At 38.9% G+C, this 16,627-nt stretch overlaps 1 protein-coding gene across 1 annotated transcript in view; it reads left to right on the top strand.

The window, feature by feature from the left end:
- LRP2 (low density lipoprotein receptor-related protein 2) overlaps positions 1-16,627 on the top strand; it is a 177,863-nt gene that overhangs the window by 28,590 nt on the left and 132,646 nt on the right. Inside the window, exons 7-11 of the mRNA XM_005857721.2 lie at positions 8,238-8,348; positions 8,907-9,020; positions 10,207-10,323; positions 11,462-11,614; positions 13,462-13,581. Of these exons, the coding sequence (XP_005857783.1) occupies positions 8,238-8,348; positions 8,907-9,020; positions 10,207-10,323; positions 11,462-11,614; positions 13,462-13,581 (615 nt within the window). The remainder of the gene's footprint in view (positions 1-8,237; positions 8,349-8,906; positions 9,021-10,206; positions 10,324-11,461; positions 11,615-13,461; positions 13,582-16,627) is intronic.

Below are 16,627 nucleotides of genomic sequence, written 5' to 3'. Positions count from 1 at the left end.
GAGAGAGAGAGAGAAACATCAATGATGATAGAGAACCATTGATTGGCTGCCTCCTGCATGCCCCCTACTGGGGATCGAGCCTGCAACCGAGGTACATGCCCTTGACCGGAATCGAACCCGGGACCCTTCAGTTTGCAGGCCGATGCTCTATCCACTGAGCCAAACCAGCTAGGGCAATTTTCCCCTTTATTTTGAAGCAGTATTTATCTCCAAAATAAAAGGAGTAAAACACAGCCACAATATCACGATCTCATCTAAAAGTTAACAGCTGTTCCTTAAAATAATCAGATAACCAGTTAATGCTTTAAATTTCTCAATGATTTTGTTATTATAGTGCAATTGTTTAAATCCGAATCCAAATAAAATCTATCTGTTAGAGTTAGTTGCTGTCTTAAAATTTGTAAGTTTCCCTCCCATTTTTGTTTTTTACTCCTTGCAATTTATTTGTTAATGAAACCAAGTCAGTTGTCCTGGAGTTTCCCACAGTCTGGGTTTTGTTCATTGTATCCCTTGATATCATTTAACATGCTCTTCTGTCCTCTATATTTTTTGGAAGTGGGTAGCTAGATCTGGAGCAAGGGTTCTTGACCTTGGCACTAATGACATGTGGGGCCAGATAATTCTTTATTGTGGGGAGCTGTCTAGTGCATTATTGAAAGTCTAACAGTATCTCTGGCTTCTACACTAGAAGCCAGCATTAACCCCCAAACCAAAATGTCTCCAGACAATGCCAAATATTCTCTAACGCAAAATGTCCTCCCTTTCCTTGCTCTAGGTCAGAACAGCGCTAGTGTAGAGGCTTGCACAGATGAGCAAGGATTTCTTTTCATGTGTGTGTGTGCAACATACTTTGTATATAAGGCATACATTTCCAATAGTAGTGACGTTAGCAGCCATTGCTGATCTTCGTTGAGATCCATTACGCATGGAGGTACTTGTTATTTTTAATTTATTGATTGATTTTCAAAAATATATTTTTACTGATTTCAGAGAGGAAGGGAGAGGGAGAGAGAGATAGAATTAATGATGATTGTTGATCGGCTGCCTCCTGCACGGCCCCTACTGGGGATTGAGCCCACACCCCTGGCATGTGCCCTTGACTGAAATCAAACCCGGGACCCTTCAGTTTGCAAGCCAATGCTCTATCCAGTGAGCCAAACCAGTTAGGGCTATTGATTGATTTTGAGAGAGAGAGAGAGAGAGAGAGAGAAAAGGAGAAGGAGAAAGGGAAAGAAAGAAAGAGGAGAGAGAGAGAGAGAGAGAGAGAGAGAAACATCAATTTGTTGCTCTACTTATTTATGCATTCATTGTTATTTATTGTATGTGCTCTGATCAGGGATTGAACCTGCATCCTTGATATATCGGGACGATGCTCTAACCAACTGAACTACCTGGCCAGGGCCTATTTAACTATTTTAGGTGCCACTTCAATTATATAGCAGCTATTTATTAGTAGTTTGAAATTAGAATGTTCCTACATGGTCAAGGATTAAATGAGGCTTGGCTAGAAATCATTTTGTGAGATATAACACTTTTTTCTGTTGTTTCTGCAGTCATAATGTATAGGAATCAATACTTGAGGACAAAATTAGAATCGGCTTATGAATATAATTTATATTTTTCTATTTCTCAGAAATAGGTTTTCTATAGGAATGGGTCTTAATATATTATTAGTAAGCACCTAGAAACCACTTAAATATAGTAATGGATATTAGAAAAGCTCCAAAGAAGGACTAATTCTTTACCCCAATTATTTGAAAGGATCAGGAAGCTTGCTTCTGTAGTTGATAGTCATGCCTGTCAGGTCAAACCCCTAGGTTATAGTCCCCACCCTTTCAAGCTTATAAGATCAAATCATAGAGTTCCAAGACAGAGCACCTTGTGTCCATTCCAGGCATTCCTTTTACAGAACAAAGAATGGTGTGTAAGAGTCCTCCCGGGAAGGCAGGGAGAGGGGAGGTTAAGAGAATGGGTGAGATGGTGAGGAAGGCGAGGGTATTAAGCTCCCAATAAAAAGATTATCCTTGAAATAAATTTGGTTGTAGTATAAATGTTTCTTGTTGTGTTTGGTCTTTTTGTCTGCTATATTCTTGGTTATTTGTTTGAGAACTATTTCTGAATATATATAATCTGTGAAACAGGCTAAAGCTCATTTTCCCCTAAGTTATTTTACTCTTCCGTCTGGCCATCTGTAAAATGGTACCTGCTATTAAACAAATTCTCAATTAAAAAAAATCTTTTTTAAGGTACAGAGAGATTCAAACTGCAGTCCATTTACTTCTAATGGGATTAGCGTCAAGGAAAACCATTCAAGCAGAGTCTAAGATAAACATCAGAACAATGCAGCAATTATGGGTCATTCAATTAATATATTTCAGTGACTTAAGGTTGCTCAAAAATAGTACAGTTTCCCCCTTTTAAGTAAATAGATTATTTTGCTTTTATCAAGTACCGTATTAGAATGATTTTGGTGTAAAACTATTGCTAATTATCATTGGTTTGTAGCACTTCTCTTTTGTTACTTAGGAATGCCAGAGAAAGGGTAAAATCCCTGCTACAATGAAGGCTTTCTTGCTGCTAATCAGCAGTATTTGGTCTGCCTGCAACTGGGGCTGCTTTGTCCCTGAAGTTGTATTTCTATTGACTTTCTGTTCTTTAGAATTTAAACATTTTCCTTTATATATCTAACTGCTGAAACTCTACCCAGGGGAACAGTTGGGAGGGGAATAGAGAGGATGGTTAAAGTCACTCTGTGGACTGTGACGGCTCGTGAAAAACTCAGTTCCACATGTAAGCAAGCTGCCTAGCGAGTCCTGCTCTTAACTATCCTCTCTCTACCCGAGGTGAGAAAGCAGAAGCAGAGACTGACCCCATCTTACATATCACATCACAGATGTACCTTTTTAACATTCTTACAGTTGAGATAGGATTCAGAGCCCAGACACCTTGAAGAAAGAGAAGAAGTTCGACAGTCTCCATCATTCAAGCACATTATAAATATCTCCCACCTAAGATCTCTCTCAGCTATTGCCCAATTTCTCCGCTCCCTTCTCCAACAAGGTTACATAGGGTTGTCTTTAATCAGTCTCCATTTCCTCTCCTCATTTCCTTCTTGAATTCACTGAAAACAGTCCTTCATCTCCACTGGTCTCCTGAAAACATTCTCGTCAATGCCACCATTGACCTTCATTTTGCTAAATCTTATGGTTCTTGTTCAAATATCACCTTATCAGAGAGCTACTCCTCACTGTCACTCTTTATCATTCTACCCTGCTATCTTTCCATAAATGTAAGTTCCAAGTAAAATATAAGTTCTGAGAGTAGGGACTTTATTCATCCTTTTATCTCTAGCACCTAGTATTCCTATAGGTATGCAATAGTTATTCATTGAATGAAATATATTTTTTAAAAAAGCTGTGGGACTTTCTACTTCACCTGTCAGGCACATTTCTAGTTTAGGTCTAAGATCAGGTCAGTGTGGATAGAGACCAGAATGAGATTTGGGACTTAACACCCAGTAGTTCAAGGAGAGCAGAGCAAGGAAAACTAGATAACCTAATGTTTCCATTTTTGGCTTCAGTTTCCTGAAAGCTGCTCAGACTAAACTTGATGTCAGTCCAATCTGCTATCCCTCCGGATGAGTATATTTGCTTTCTTTTTCCAAGACATTGAATGGCTGTTTCCTTTTTATAAATCTTATTATGGATATGCTTTTTATTGAAAACAACTTCAAACTATTGTGAGGAAGAAGCAGGAATGCCTCTCTGTTGTTCTCTTATATATTGCTGCATTCCATAGGTACCAGTCTGTGATGGTAGTCACATCAGGGGCTTGAAATTGGGGCTGGGATGGAGGTGGGCGGATAGGAGAGGAGGGTGAGTCTCCTGAGGTTTTGTGGTCTGTTTTGTTTTTTTTTTAAATTGACTTTCTTTTTTGTCCTGTTACTTCCTAGCCCAGGGTTTCCTGGAATTCCTAAATTATACCCGATTGAAGTCGTTAGAATATGCCATAACTTGTTGAAATCTAGAATTGGCCTCACTTCTCCAGACTTCCCAAGGTGGAATGGGAAACTGAATGGAAGAAAGAAAAACTTTCCCCCTTGGGTTACTTCTCTTTCTTTTCATATTATTTTTTGAAGATTCTCTATTTACTTTCATTCAATTTCATTCTTCTGTAATTTTTTTGCTTCTTTCTATTACTTTGAAGCTTATTAGCAGTAGTTCTATCTATTGTAGGAACATGCATTGTGGAGCCAGATTGCCTCCAGACTGAGTTCTGGTTCTCCAAGTTACCACTTGTATGACCTTTTCCAAATTACATAACCTCTCTGTGCCTCAGAGAGGCACATATATGAAATCTATGAAATATAAATCTATAAAACGGGAGTAATAATAATATCAACCTCATAGGGTTGTTATGGACTGAGATGAGTTCATACATATTGATTAGTTCTATGGCACATAATGTTCAGTATATGCTATTGATTATTATTATTGTTAGTGCTTATTTAACTGTGGGTAGTACTTGCAACTAAGTTCTGGTGGCCAAACTAGTAAACTTTTTCTGGCAAATCATTACTTTAGATTAGCCTGCCTAGTAACTTACAAATGATGATTCGAGAACCTTGAAAAGTCCTAGGTGTCTGGGCAGAGGTTGTATCAGTAACTTCTTGTTTTCCTTTAAATCTTGGAGTAAGTTTCATAATCTACCTTTAAGGTGCCTTCTCTTTCTTTATAATCGGTTTATCTTCTTTTCTATGTTCTTTTTGGCCATTTTGTCAAGTTCTGAAAATAGAATGTATTTACAGCCTTCCTGTCAAGATAATAAAGAGTAGTGCCTAATATTTGCATCTTACTTTGCTGTGAATGATTTCCATTCTGGGAGTTCTGGGAGGTCCTCAAACCACATCTTCCTCCTTGATTGTATAAACAGAACTATATAGCATGGAACTTTCTTGCTTCAAACCAAATCCTTAGCAGAGAAAAAATTTAAAAATCTTAAAGTGCAGATGTCCTTTGTATATTTAGGAGCAACTTCCAATTTGGGGGGAACATACCTGTACATGTGTCATTTTGAATTTGGAGGGAGTAAGGAAGGGAGAGGGCAAAGGTGGTGTGAGCAAGGGTGGTGTGAGCCAGGGTGTGCCAGGGTGTCCTCGCATTTTTGTGTCAGGTAAACTTAAGAGGTCTGGGGCTTAGTTAATACTTACTTGTCAATTTTTCCATTAAGACAAAACATATGATGAAATTCCCTGGTGTTCTTGTATATCAACTCCTCTCTTATTGTACTTGTCCTTAAAATCCTGCAGGACATTTAAGCTACATGATGGCTTTGCTCCCTAGAAGAAACTTTATAAGGCTAGACTCAGACAAGCAAATAAACCAAAAAATAAGATTTTAGATATCCCCCAATCCCAAAGTTATGTGACTTGTTGTTTCCTGGGGTAGATTGAAACTCATTAACATCTTTAGCAATAAAAATCTTTAAGGAAGAATCAGTTCATTTCTTACTTTGCTCAGTTTGAACAATTTGGACTTGTTCCCTCTGTGCGGGTCTCCAAAGGGGAAGTACCTTGGAAAAGAGATTTCTAAATATTTTCAGTGTTGAATGGAGTCAGGTAGCTCTGTGCAGTCTTTCCTATATGCCTTCTGTTAACTATGCACAGAAGAGACCAGACGGTGGGCAGGGGTTGAGGCAGGTCCTAAGCTGACTGAGGGAGATTCGTTATCAGCAAGGATGGAGACAAGAAAGCTGTTTGTTCCTCATTCCGAGTGTCAAACTACTGACCTCTGACCATCACCATTCTCTCCCTGATGACATCAAGCTGGCCTGTTGTTTGTTGGGGGGAGGATGAGCCATGTCAGCAAACTTTTAGTCATGTCAGTGGATACTGTTTTAGTTCTTCCCTTTTCAGTTTTATGGCAGTGATTCCTGAAAAGCAGGATGAGGAGAACAAGAGATCTGCCTAGCATATTTATCCCAGATCCTTCATATCTACAATAATCGCTTTAAGAGCTAGTTACAATCCAAGCCCAAATAAATTTCCCTCCTGACAGATATCTTATCTATTGCAAAGAGCTGAATTTTCTGAGATTCCTCTCCTGCTTGCTGCTGCCCTTAAAAGGGTAGATAACATACTAACTCTACAAGCTATCCAGCACATAGGAGGAAGGGAATTGCTTGCCTGACTCAACTGGCCTCTTGCATCTCTTGAAGGGAGAATTAATAAACAAAGTTGGGTGACCCTTTGAAGGCACACTTGCAGTGCATACCATGGCAATGATAAAAAGACAGCAATAACCCAAAGCACTAGCTGATTCTTGGACTATTAAGAAATATAATTCAGAAAAATTTAAAATGTTAATCAGTTATTTTAAAATACCTTCCACTTTAATACATGGTTGACTACATGTAACTTTGGCAATTTAGATATTTAAAGACACTTAATAGACTAGTTTTTGAACTTCTGGAGATGAGAATATTTGGGCTTATTCCTTCACTGTACACAAAATGGAAAAATATTACTTCAGACTTTATCCTTTTTAAAAGTATGACTTGTTAACACTAGACAAGTTTAATATAGTTTCAGCAGAGAATTTTGTGCACTGCCCCTGCTTGAAGGAGACTTTGGGACTATCCAAAGAATTATCTGAAGAATCTGTCTATGAAACCCCAAATAGGCTTCTTAATGCAAAATTGAGCCTCAAAGTGGGACTGTGCTCTGTTCTTTGAGATCCTAATTAAGACACACCTTTTCCTTAGTTAAAAAGAATCTTGAAGACAACCAAAATCATTATGAAAACAATCTTTTTTTTTATTCCAGGTTTTGTAACAGCTTGTACTTTATTACATATGCAACCCCACTATACCTGCCAGTTGCTCCCCACTCCCTCCAAAGTATCATCTTCTTGATATCAGCCCCTTCTTGAGGCAACTAAGCTATCCCTTTCTTTCTGGGGCAGAACAGATGGGAGTCCCTAGAGCAGGCAGTGGGCAGGGGGAGAGCTACAATTAATCATCATAGTCCTTTTACAGGTATTTAAACTTAAATCAGCACCCTTGGGGAGTTGTAAAGGGTTTTCAGAAAGGATGGATGAAGCTGCCCCTAAACAACCTTTAATGGGAAAAAAAGTCAAACCAATGAAAAAAAAAAGTCAAACCAAGAAAGGTATATTTGTGAGAAGGAGGTTATAAAAAGTCATAAAAGGCAGAATTTCCAAATATTTTAAATAGATTTTTAACTAAAAAGTTCACTGTGATAACTCTATAGCAATAGCGAGCATTTCTTGAGCATATTAAGGACCCAATCTCTGTGTTGGGGATTCTAAAGTGAGTAAGACAGGATTCTTGTTCTCAAAGGGTTTTCTTATGTTGTTGGGGAAACAGATAAACAGCTGACAGCATGGAGCCAGAGATCATAAAAAAAAAAAATACATGTTCCAAGTTTGGGGATGACAGCATGTTATTCCTGCAAGGGACATCCTGATTATTCCACTGCACGCTAGAAAACCAGGGTTAAGCATCTGGTTAATAGCAATGAGGTGACCACATGTTCATAACGTGGTAATGATTTTTCATGGTTGTAGAGCACATTACTCTTTTTAAAGTACTTTACTAGACATTGTCTTTTGAGGCTCTTTATCATGAGAAATAAATTATCCAAATGCATGGATAAGGAAGTGGTGACGCAGAGAGGATAGGCAGCTTTGAGTAAGAGTAAATAGCTACTGGGTGATACTCCAGGCCCCAGGTCTCCTGACTTCTAGGCTTTTTTTCTTTCTACGACCCTCCAGTGAAAGAAACAGCCCTTCACTTCCCAAAGCATGTGAGGAGACACATAAGTTTCCTGAGATGCTATTTGTATTACATAAAAGAAGGTTCCATTTTGAAATAAGTAAGATTCGTTCTCATTCTTCATCTCTGAGATCACAAGCAGTTCAGTTCTTCAGGGGAGACTTCCCTGGGCTCCCAGACCCCCTACTATGCACCCTCACAGCGCTCTCTACTTCCTACATTAGCATATAACCCAGTTTGTAATTTGCTATTTGTGTCATTATTTGATCAATGTCTCTTTCTCCTATCCAACTACAATCTCCATGAGGCCAACTGTAATCTCCATGTCTCTTATTTACCAATATATGCTCAGCATTTAATGTTAGCATATAGTAGTCACTCAAGCAGTGTTTGTTATAGGAATGTCTTAATTTAAGGTTTTTGAACTATTTCCATTCCTTTAGGATACCCAACATGTGAGCAGCTTACTTGTGCCAATGGAGCCTGCTATAACACTAGTCAGAGATGTGATAAGAAAGTTGACTGCAGAGACTTCTCTGATGAAAACAACTGCAGTAAGTAATGTACACAAGATGTTCTGAAGTTGGTTTCTATTGGCAAATTATGGATATCTCTTCTCAAGTTCGTGTTCAATGAATTCATATTGGAAGCTTGAAGTCAGCCATGGGTGGGAGTATTTACATCATGGAAACTAGCAAACAATATAATTCAGGGTCTTTTTGTCCCTGGAGAGCTAGTTTTTAGACATTTTTAAAAATATATATATTTTATTGATTTTTTACAGAAAGGAAGGGAGAGGGATAGAGAGCCATAAACATTGATGAGAGAGAAACATCAATTCAGCTGCCTCCTGCACACTCCCTACTGGGGATGTGCCCGCAACCAAGGTACATGCGCTTGACCAGAATCGAACCTGGGACCCTTAAGTCCGCAGGCCGATGCTCTATCCACTGAGCCAAACCAGTTAGGGCAGTTTTTAGACATTTACGAGCATACTACTGAATAATAAGAATTTCTTTTTAAACATGAGTCAGAATCTTCCTATGAGATTAAATGACTACAATGGAATTGAAATTCTCTCTTTTCTTTCCCTTCTTAACCTTGTGTCCCAGCTGAAGGATGTTCCCACAACCAGTTTCAGTGTGGCAGTGGGGAGTGCCTCTCTCATGACTACGTCTGTGACCACATCCCAGATTGTAAAGACGGCAGCGATGAACATTCTTGCAGTACGGTGATTTCCTTAAGCTGGTCCTGGTGTTAGGAGTGGTTCTCTCCAACATCCTATCAATGTATCACTCTTTTCAAACAAAAAGGTCACTATGTCTGATGGCAGATGGAGCCAGAAGTTCATTTAGGGCCCATGGCATGAGCCTCAGCAGTGTTACTGGACCTGGGCTCCTTTATCTCCCAAGGATCTGTGTAGAGTTGAAGGGTTGCTGATGGACAGTTTGCATTCTTTCCTTAGGCTACAAGGGTACAGGGTGTACTGTATCACTGGACTCTCAGGTTACCCAGACCTCAGGAATGGGTCTGATAGCGGGGATAGTCCAGTGAGAGAAAGGAGAAGGTCCCTAACAGCAACGGTCCTCACTTTCCTCTTTACTTTGAAGTTCTTACCCCACTGAAATTGGAGGGTCGGAAGAGTTTTATTGTGATGCAGGGGGCTTTCATTGTTTCCACTTTCCCACTCTGATCCTACTTTTCCTTCCATGCTATTGCTTGCAATGCAAGCCATCTCTCTCTTATTGTTGCCACCTATGGACTCATTTTATTGGAATATATAGCTTGAAGTCTCTGAGAGTGTTTTACTAATTCCAATAAATAGCCAGCTTTTTGTGGTCATTTACTTACTAAAATCTATGATTTTTCTCCACACCCATTTTGACGAATTGGCACCCATGCCGTAGGGGTAATCCAGTATTTTCAATATCACCCTAATTTTCTATGAGCCATGCCTGATTTCCTTTCTGGTGCCTTGGCTTATTTTAGAGACCTTATTAAAGAAGAACGCGACATCATGGAGTAGGTGACTAAGAATCATTTGGTCCTAAATAGCAATTCCAGTGCTTGTGGTAAAGTAGGAGAATGTTAGATGTTGGCATGTCTATGGCATCTTTATTAGTTTGCATTCTCTGTTCTGTGTTAACCTACAGCTACTAGTACTGTCTTATTTTTAATCTTGAGAAACATAGACCAGCACTTGAGCTCACCTCCCGGATCCAGAGCTGCTCTTTGCTCCTTTTCCTTATTTTCCCCCTTCTCTTCCTTCTTTTCTTCATTTTTGTCAAGATACTTAGTTAAATTGATAAAGACATTTCAGTTTCTAGGAGCTCCGTTTAGGCAGTGGGGTGAGCACTGTGAGTCTTTCCGAGTGCTTCGGGTCTTTGGAGTACAGCTGTGGTTTGTTTCCAGACTACGGGACCTGCAGAGGCAATCAGTTCACGTGCCCCAATGGCCACTGCATTAATCAAGACTGGGTTTGTGATGGAGACGACGACTGCGCAGATAATGGAGATGAAGATGGATGTGGTAAGAGATTCTGATTGAAAAGTGTTTTCTTAAAGTGTTTCCAGAACTTGTTTTTCCGATTTTCCTTGTTGAAAGTTATCTGTGTGTCAAGCACGTCTCAGAATTGTCTGGGATTTAAGGGACTTAATAGGGTGGGTAAGCAAGAGACTCCACTAAAAAGGCCCAGAACTCAGATATAGCATATATTATAATTTCCTCCCTTCTACTATTAAGGCAATATAGTAGGGTAACCTCTCCCCCTTCAATAGCTTACTCTTTCCCTATAAGACTGCTTATTTTAACTAGATTTATATGGCAAAGAAGTAGGATGGAGAAGAAGGGAAAACTGGGGGAAATGTGAGTTGCCTTTGACCTAACCTTTAAAAATGACTTTGAATCTTGGTAAAAGTTCAGTTCCGTTTTGTTTTGTTTTTAAATTCTGATTTCCAATCAGAGTGAGTGACATGCAGTGGTGGAAGAGAGGCCACAGAGGCACCATGAGAGATGGAGCCAGGGGTTGGTATTTGCAGGAGGGGCTGCTCTCCAGGGAAGCGTTCCAAGATTCTATGAGAAGGATATTGTCAATAATAGTCACTCTCTTCACTCTGCAATACCTCTAATAGCTCAGAAGTTACTAACACCCACACCATAAAGCAAGTTACTTATAGTGTGCCAGCCCCAGATATAGCAGCAGTGATTTCACATTTCGGTGTCCCAACGAGTAGTCTTCCTACATTTGAGTTATAGTTTTTCTTACACTGTTGACGTTTCACTCAGGAAATAACCAAAATAACAAAATAAAAACTCAGAAATCCTGGTGTTACCTTAATAGCCTCTCTTCTGTAATTTGTGGTTTAAGTAACTGAATCTTCCTTTAGGGGTTATTCATCTAGTTTGTTGATAATCCAGATCAATACTTGCAATTTACTTTTATAACCTGGCTGGGGGCTGCCTCCCCCAGAAAGAGTGAAACTTAAATAATTCCATTTTGCCACTCTTTAGAAGCTCAAAAAAAGTTCACCAGTAGAATTAGAAACTATATAGGCCATTTGAGACTTCTACCTGATCTATATCCTCGCTTAACCATGGATTAAAATAAAAATAACCGGCTTCATTTCTCATGTGGTTGTAACTTTCTTTCTTTTTTCCCTCTCCACAGAAAGCAGTCCTCATCATTTTCATAAATGTTACCCAGGTGAATGGGCTTGTCCAAAGTCTGGAAAATGCATCCCAATTACAAAAGTCTGTGATGGAATTTTAGATTGTCCATCAGGGGAAGATGAAGGCAATGCCACAGCGCTACGACCTTGTGGTGAGTATGGAAATTTATCTGGGATCTTTCAGATAAATATGCTTCTGTTTAATGACAGAACCCCAAATATAGAGAATATCAGTTGGTGTTTGCATAACAAGCTGTCCCAAGACTTACCGGCTTAAACCCACAAGCATTTATTATTTCTCACAGTTCTGTGGGTTGCCTGGGGAGTTCTGACCTAGACCAGCTCACTCCCTTGTCAGGATGTTGCGATGAAAGCTCTGGCTAGTCCAGGCTTGTTTACGTGGTGGTAGAAAGGGCAAACCCTAGTGCACAAGCTCTTTTCAAGCCTCTGCGTATGTCATGTCTTACTGGCCAAAGCGAGTCACTTGGCCAAGTACAGTGTCAATGGTTTGAAGAGATAGGCTCCACCTCTTGATAGGAAGTGCTTCAAATATCTGTAGCTTTTTTTTCTTCTTCTATCCAGGCACAATTATTTTAATGCCAATTTTAATGACTCTAAAGAAGATTTTATTCCCTCGCTTATAATTATGAAAAAGTCTTGTCTGATTATTTTCAAAAAAGAAGTTTCTGGTTCCTGGGTTATATACTTGAGTTATTTTTCTTCTTTTTCTGTTGCTGAAGAACAGTGGTTCTCAGCCTGTGGGTCGCGATCCCTTTGGCGGTCCAACGACCCTTTCACAGGGGTCGCCTAAGACCATCCTGCATATCAGATATGTACATTACGATTCATAACAGTAGCAACATTAGTCATGAAGTAGCAACAAAAATAATTTTATGGTTGGGTCACAACATGAGAAACTGTATTTAAAGGGCCAGAAGGTTGAGAACCACTGCTGTAGAATATTCACCCCACCATCAACCTGTGAACTCTGGACAGCTGACTCTCCTGTAAGAGAATAACAATTTATGACTTTGATTTCATCAATGGTTCATTCTAAAGTATTCAGTACTTGCCTAGAAGCAACTATGTACCTGTAACCCTAAGGCCTCTTTTTTTTTTTCCCTCCTTGGAAAAAACATGTAATGTTTAAATATACAGAAACTTACATGGCATTCTTCTCCCCCGTCACTCCATTTCATTTAGAGGCCCTTTTTGAAAATCTTAATAAGGGATATATAGTCATAGTGTGAAACAAAAATAAATAGTACAAAATAAAATAGGAAATATAAAATTTGACAGAAAGAAAATAGTCACCTGAAATCCTACTACTTGAAGCTAGCTAGCCACAGTTAATGTTTTTGGTGTTATTTTCAATTCTGTCACTTGGGAATTCTTGACCCTTTGTATTATATAGACAAAGATAGACTTATGACCTGATTTTTCTTTTTTTTTTTTTTAAATTTTTTTTTTTTAATATATTTTATTGATTTTTCACAGAGAAGAAGGGAGAGGGATAGAGAGTTAGAAACATCGATGAGAGAGAAACATCGATCAGCTGCCTCCTGCACGCCCCCCACTGGGGATGTGCCCGCAACCAAGGTACATGCCCCTGACCGGAATCGAACCTGGGACCCTTGAGTCCGCAGGCTGACGCTCCATCCACTGAGCCAAACCGGTTCGGCGACCTGATTTTTCCATAAATAGCTTTTATCATGACCTATAAATAGTTATAACTTTAAAAATAACTTCTTAAAAAAAGATGAATTGAACTTCCGTACCACAAATTGCAGTTAGGCTTGAATGGTGACAGGTTTTCTTTGCTTTGACTACATGGTTATTTAGCTTTTATGTTTGAAAGAAGCAGTACTTACTTCATAGGTAAATGAGTCTTGTTCAGAAATGACCATTCATTTATTTTTTCTTTAAATTTAATTTAATATAATTTTTTCCATCACCATGAGGTGACCATTCAGTTAACAAAGTGTTTTTCTCTGTTTAGATGTGAGTTTGTGTCCTTTCTTGAGCTGTGAGTATCAATGCCACATGGCACCATTTGGAGGGGCGTGTTATTGTCCTCCAGGTTATGTCGTGGACCAAAATAACACCCGGAAATGTGTCGGTAAGTGACAGGTGGGAACACGTGGTCTTTAATCACAGTGCTTGCCACACTGATGAAGTCTATGATCTTTGACAAAAAAGAGTTTGTGCTTGTGGATAGGAGTATGGTCTGTATAACAAAGAGCAACAGTCCTCGCAGAACACCTGAACAATATGGAGTTTTATTTAATTCTGAGTTTTTGTGAGGTGCACAAGGCAAAACAGTGGTTCTGTGGTGAGTGAGTTGACTGGCCACATGGATAGCTGTCTACTACCTGATGATGGAAATAGTCTTTTGTATTTCTTTTTAAAAATTTGGACGTAGGGTTGGTATGGTCATATTGGTTATTAAATACTGGAATACTTCCTTGCGGTTGGTATATAGCTGTTCCCTTCAACTCCATGAAGTGCCCTAGCCTGCTCCCCTGGCTTCTTCTCTAGTATGCTCAAACCTCTCCCAGGTCCAGCAACTAAAGAGTGGTACACAGCAGAAGATCAAGAGGTCACTGCTGCACTGACCACACTGGCCCATGCTCTGCTGGTTGTTAATCCCATTGATTTTTACCTCTACTTGAAGCTAACATTCAAGAAGAACAAACTCGCCTGGCCGGTGTTGCTCAGTGGTTGAGCATTGATCTATGAACCAGGAGGTTACAGTTCAATTCCAGACAGGACATATGCCCACATTGCAGCTCTATCCCCAGTGGTGTGTGTGTGTGTGTGTGTGTGTGTGTGTGTGTGTGTGTGTGTGCGCACAGGAGGCGGCCAATCAATGATTCTCTCTCATCATTGATGTTTCTATCTCTCTCTCCTTCTCCTTTCCTCTCTGAAATAAACAAAAATATATTTTTTAAAAAAGAAAGAACAAAGTCTATCATGTTGCTTCCAGCTGATGACTCGTATTGAACTAGGCACCAGTGATTAAGATGGGCTCTTATGAAGGGAAAAGTAGACATGGCCAAGCCATTGATTTTCAGGTTTTTAAGATTTAAACATGACTTTTTAATGCTCTGATTTCTTTTCCTTCTTTCTAATTTTTGATATGTGAATAAATGTAGTAGCAGAAAGTGACCATAGAGGTTTAATGAAAAAACTTTGTTTTTGCTGGTGTTGGGAAAAGGCATCTGGAAGGCAACTGAAATGATTCATTAAAATTAGTTTTCCCAGGATATTTGTGTTCATTTGGTATTCCTTAGAAATTTGAGATTCTTCAAGGCTTTCTGGAAAAAAAGCAACCATGGCATACATAAGAAATACTTTTATAAAAGTGTCTCTTCTGAAGTAATTTCTAAAGTATTCATATAATTTGGTCCAAAAGACTGAAGTTGGATAAACCCAATGAAGTTATTCAGTCTTTAGTCTAAGCTCATGGTATCCAACTTAATTGTTCTTTCATAATTATGGTTAATCTTAATAACTACTCATAGCCAGAAAAACTTTTAAAATCAGAAATAAACTCTGGTTTAACAAGTTAAACTTGGAACTATTCCTCAGTGTTATTGAGAACGGTATTAATGGGGCTGATTTACCTGTTATGCCAAAAAACACGGGACTTTTTTTTGGTCTGGTAAAGCAATCCAATTGACGTTGTCCATGTGGTGTTCAAAGTGGGGAATATTAGGTGTCTAATATCATGGACCATATCCCAAAGTTTGCCCATGATCTGATTGCTCCTCTTAACTATATTCAACAAGACATCTTAAGATCAAGTGCTTTATATAGGTCAGTGCGAGAGATCCTGAAGACTTAGAGATTACTCAGAATTATTTAAGAAACCCCAAAATTTCTAATAATTTCAAAACACTCTATAAATAAACCATTATGACCTTCAGCTGGCATTAAATGAGATTGCAGAACCCTTTTTGTGTTTTATCATTATCATTACACTGGGGATGCACTTAAGAAATTTAAAAATATTTTTGACACGAATGTCCTCCTTTGTTGGGTGGCTAACTGACTTTGGAACCCCTGCCTGTGCTCGCTGGCATTGCTGTGAGGCAGCTCATCTGTAAGTGTAGGCTGCTCCTTTGTCTTTGGCAAATGTCAGCTTCTCCACCCCCCTTGACTGCCACCCAGCTGCCAATTTGATTTCCAGTCTTTCAGTTGTCCAGGCATTGCCTCTTTCTCTTAGTAGAAAAGGAATTCCGATAGAAATACCAGAAGCCACATTCTCAGTATTACATCAGCTTTTCTCTGTTTTTCCTTTCTCAGTCCCCAGAGAGGAGTTGGGGCTAGATTGCCTTGCAGTTGGAACTTGATAGGCCTTATATCTTTTCAGTAAAAATGACTTACTCTTTCAGAATCCATAGTTCAGTCTTATGATCCCCACAACCTGTTCTCAGGCTTCTTTTTTTCTTCTCATGCTGGAGTCCAGATAGCACAATTTCTAACATCTTTCCCCAAGATCTAAGTCCGTGATAAGCTTTGGGTTATATTTCCAAGTGTCTAGGGCTTCTTATATGCCAGAAATCTAGGCCACTTCAATTTTTTTTTTTTTTGCAGCCATTAAGAAATGAAAAACCATCAGAGCATGGTTTTTCTATTGAACCTATTAGTGAATGTAATACAGAAAATTGCAATATGATACACAAGATAATTTCAGAATTTATAGGAAGCCTTCAGTTCATAGCACACTGGAAGCAGTGTGGTTTTAAGTTCCATGATGAACATCTTTCATTTCCTTCAGTATGTGCCTGGGACTTTAGCACAGATAACCTCATTTGGTGATCAGCTCAGAAGTCTACATTTGAGGGCCTTTGTAAATGTGAGTCCCTGCCACCTGCAGAGACCTTTTCTGTGACCTTCCCTGTCCTTCCAGAATGTATCTGTTGCCCTTGAGTTTTGAAGCTGAGTTAACATTTATATCAAAGAAGATTATATGTTGCTCTTTTTGTAAAGAGAACTCATTAGTTTCAACATATGACATTATGAAACCAGTTACAGTTACTTCAGCTGAGCTTTTAGAAGATTTGCTTTGGTTTGCTGTTTTAAATGATTTTTAAATTTATTTTAAATTTATTATTTTATTTTTTAATTTTTATTGTTGAGATTATTACAGATGTCCCTCT

The sequence above is a fragment of the Myotis brandtii genome, unplaced genomic scaffold (genome assembly GCF_000412655.1).
Source record: "Myotis brandtii unplaced genomic scaffold, ASM41265v1 scaffold112, whole genome shotgun sequence".
NCBI lineage: Eukaryota > Metazoa > Chordata > Mammalia > Chiroptera > Vespertilionidae > Myotis > Myotis brandtii.
Note: the sequence above shows the minus strand (reverse complement) of the source record. Positions and strands in the feature narration are given on the sequence as shown.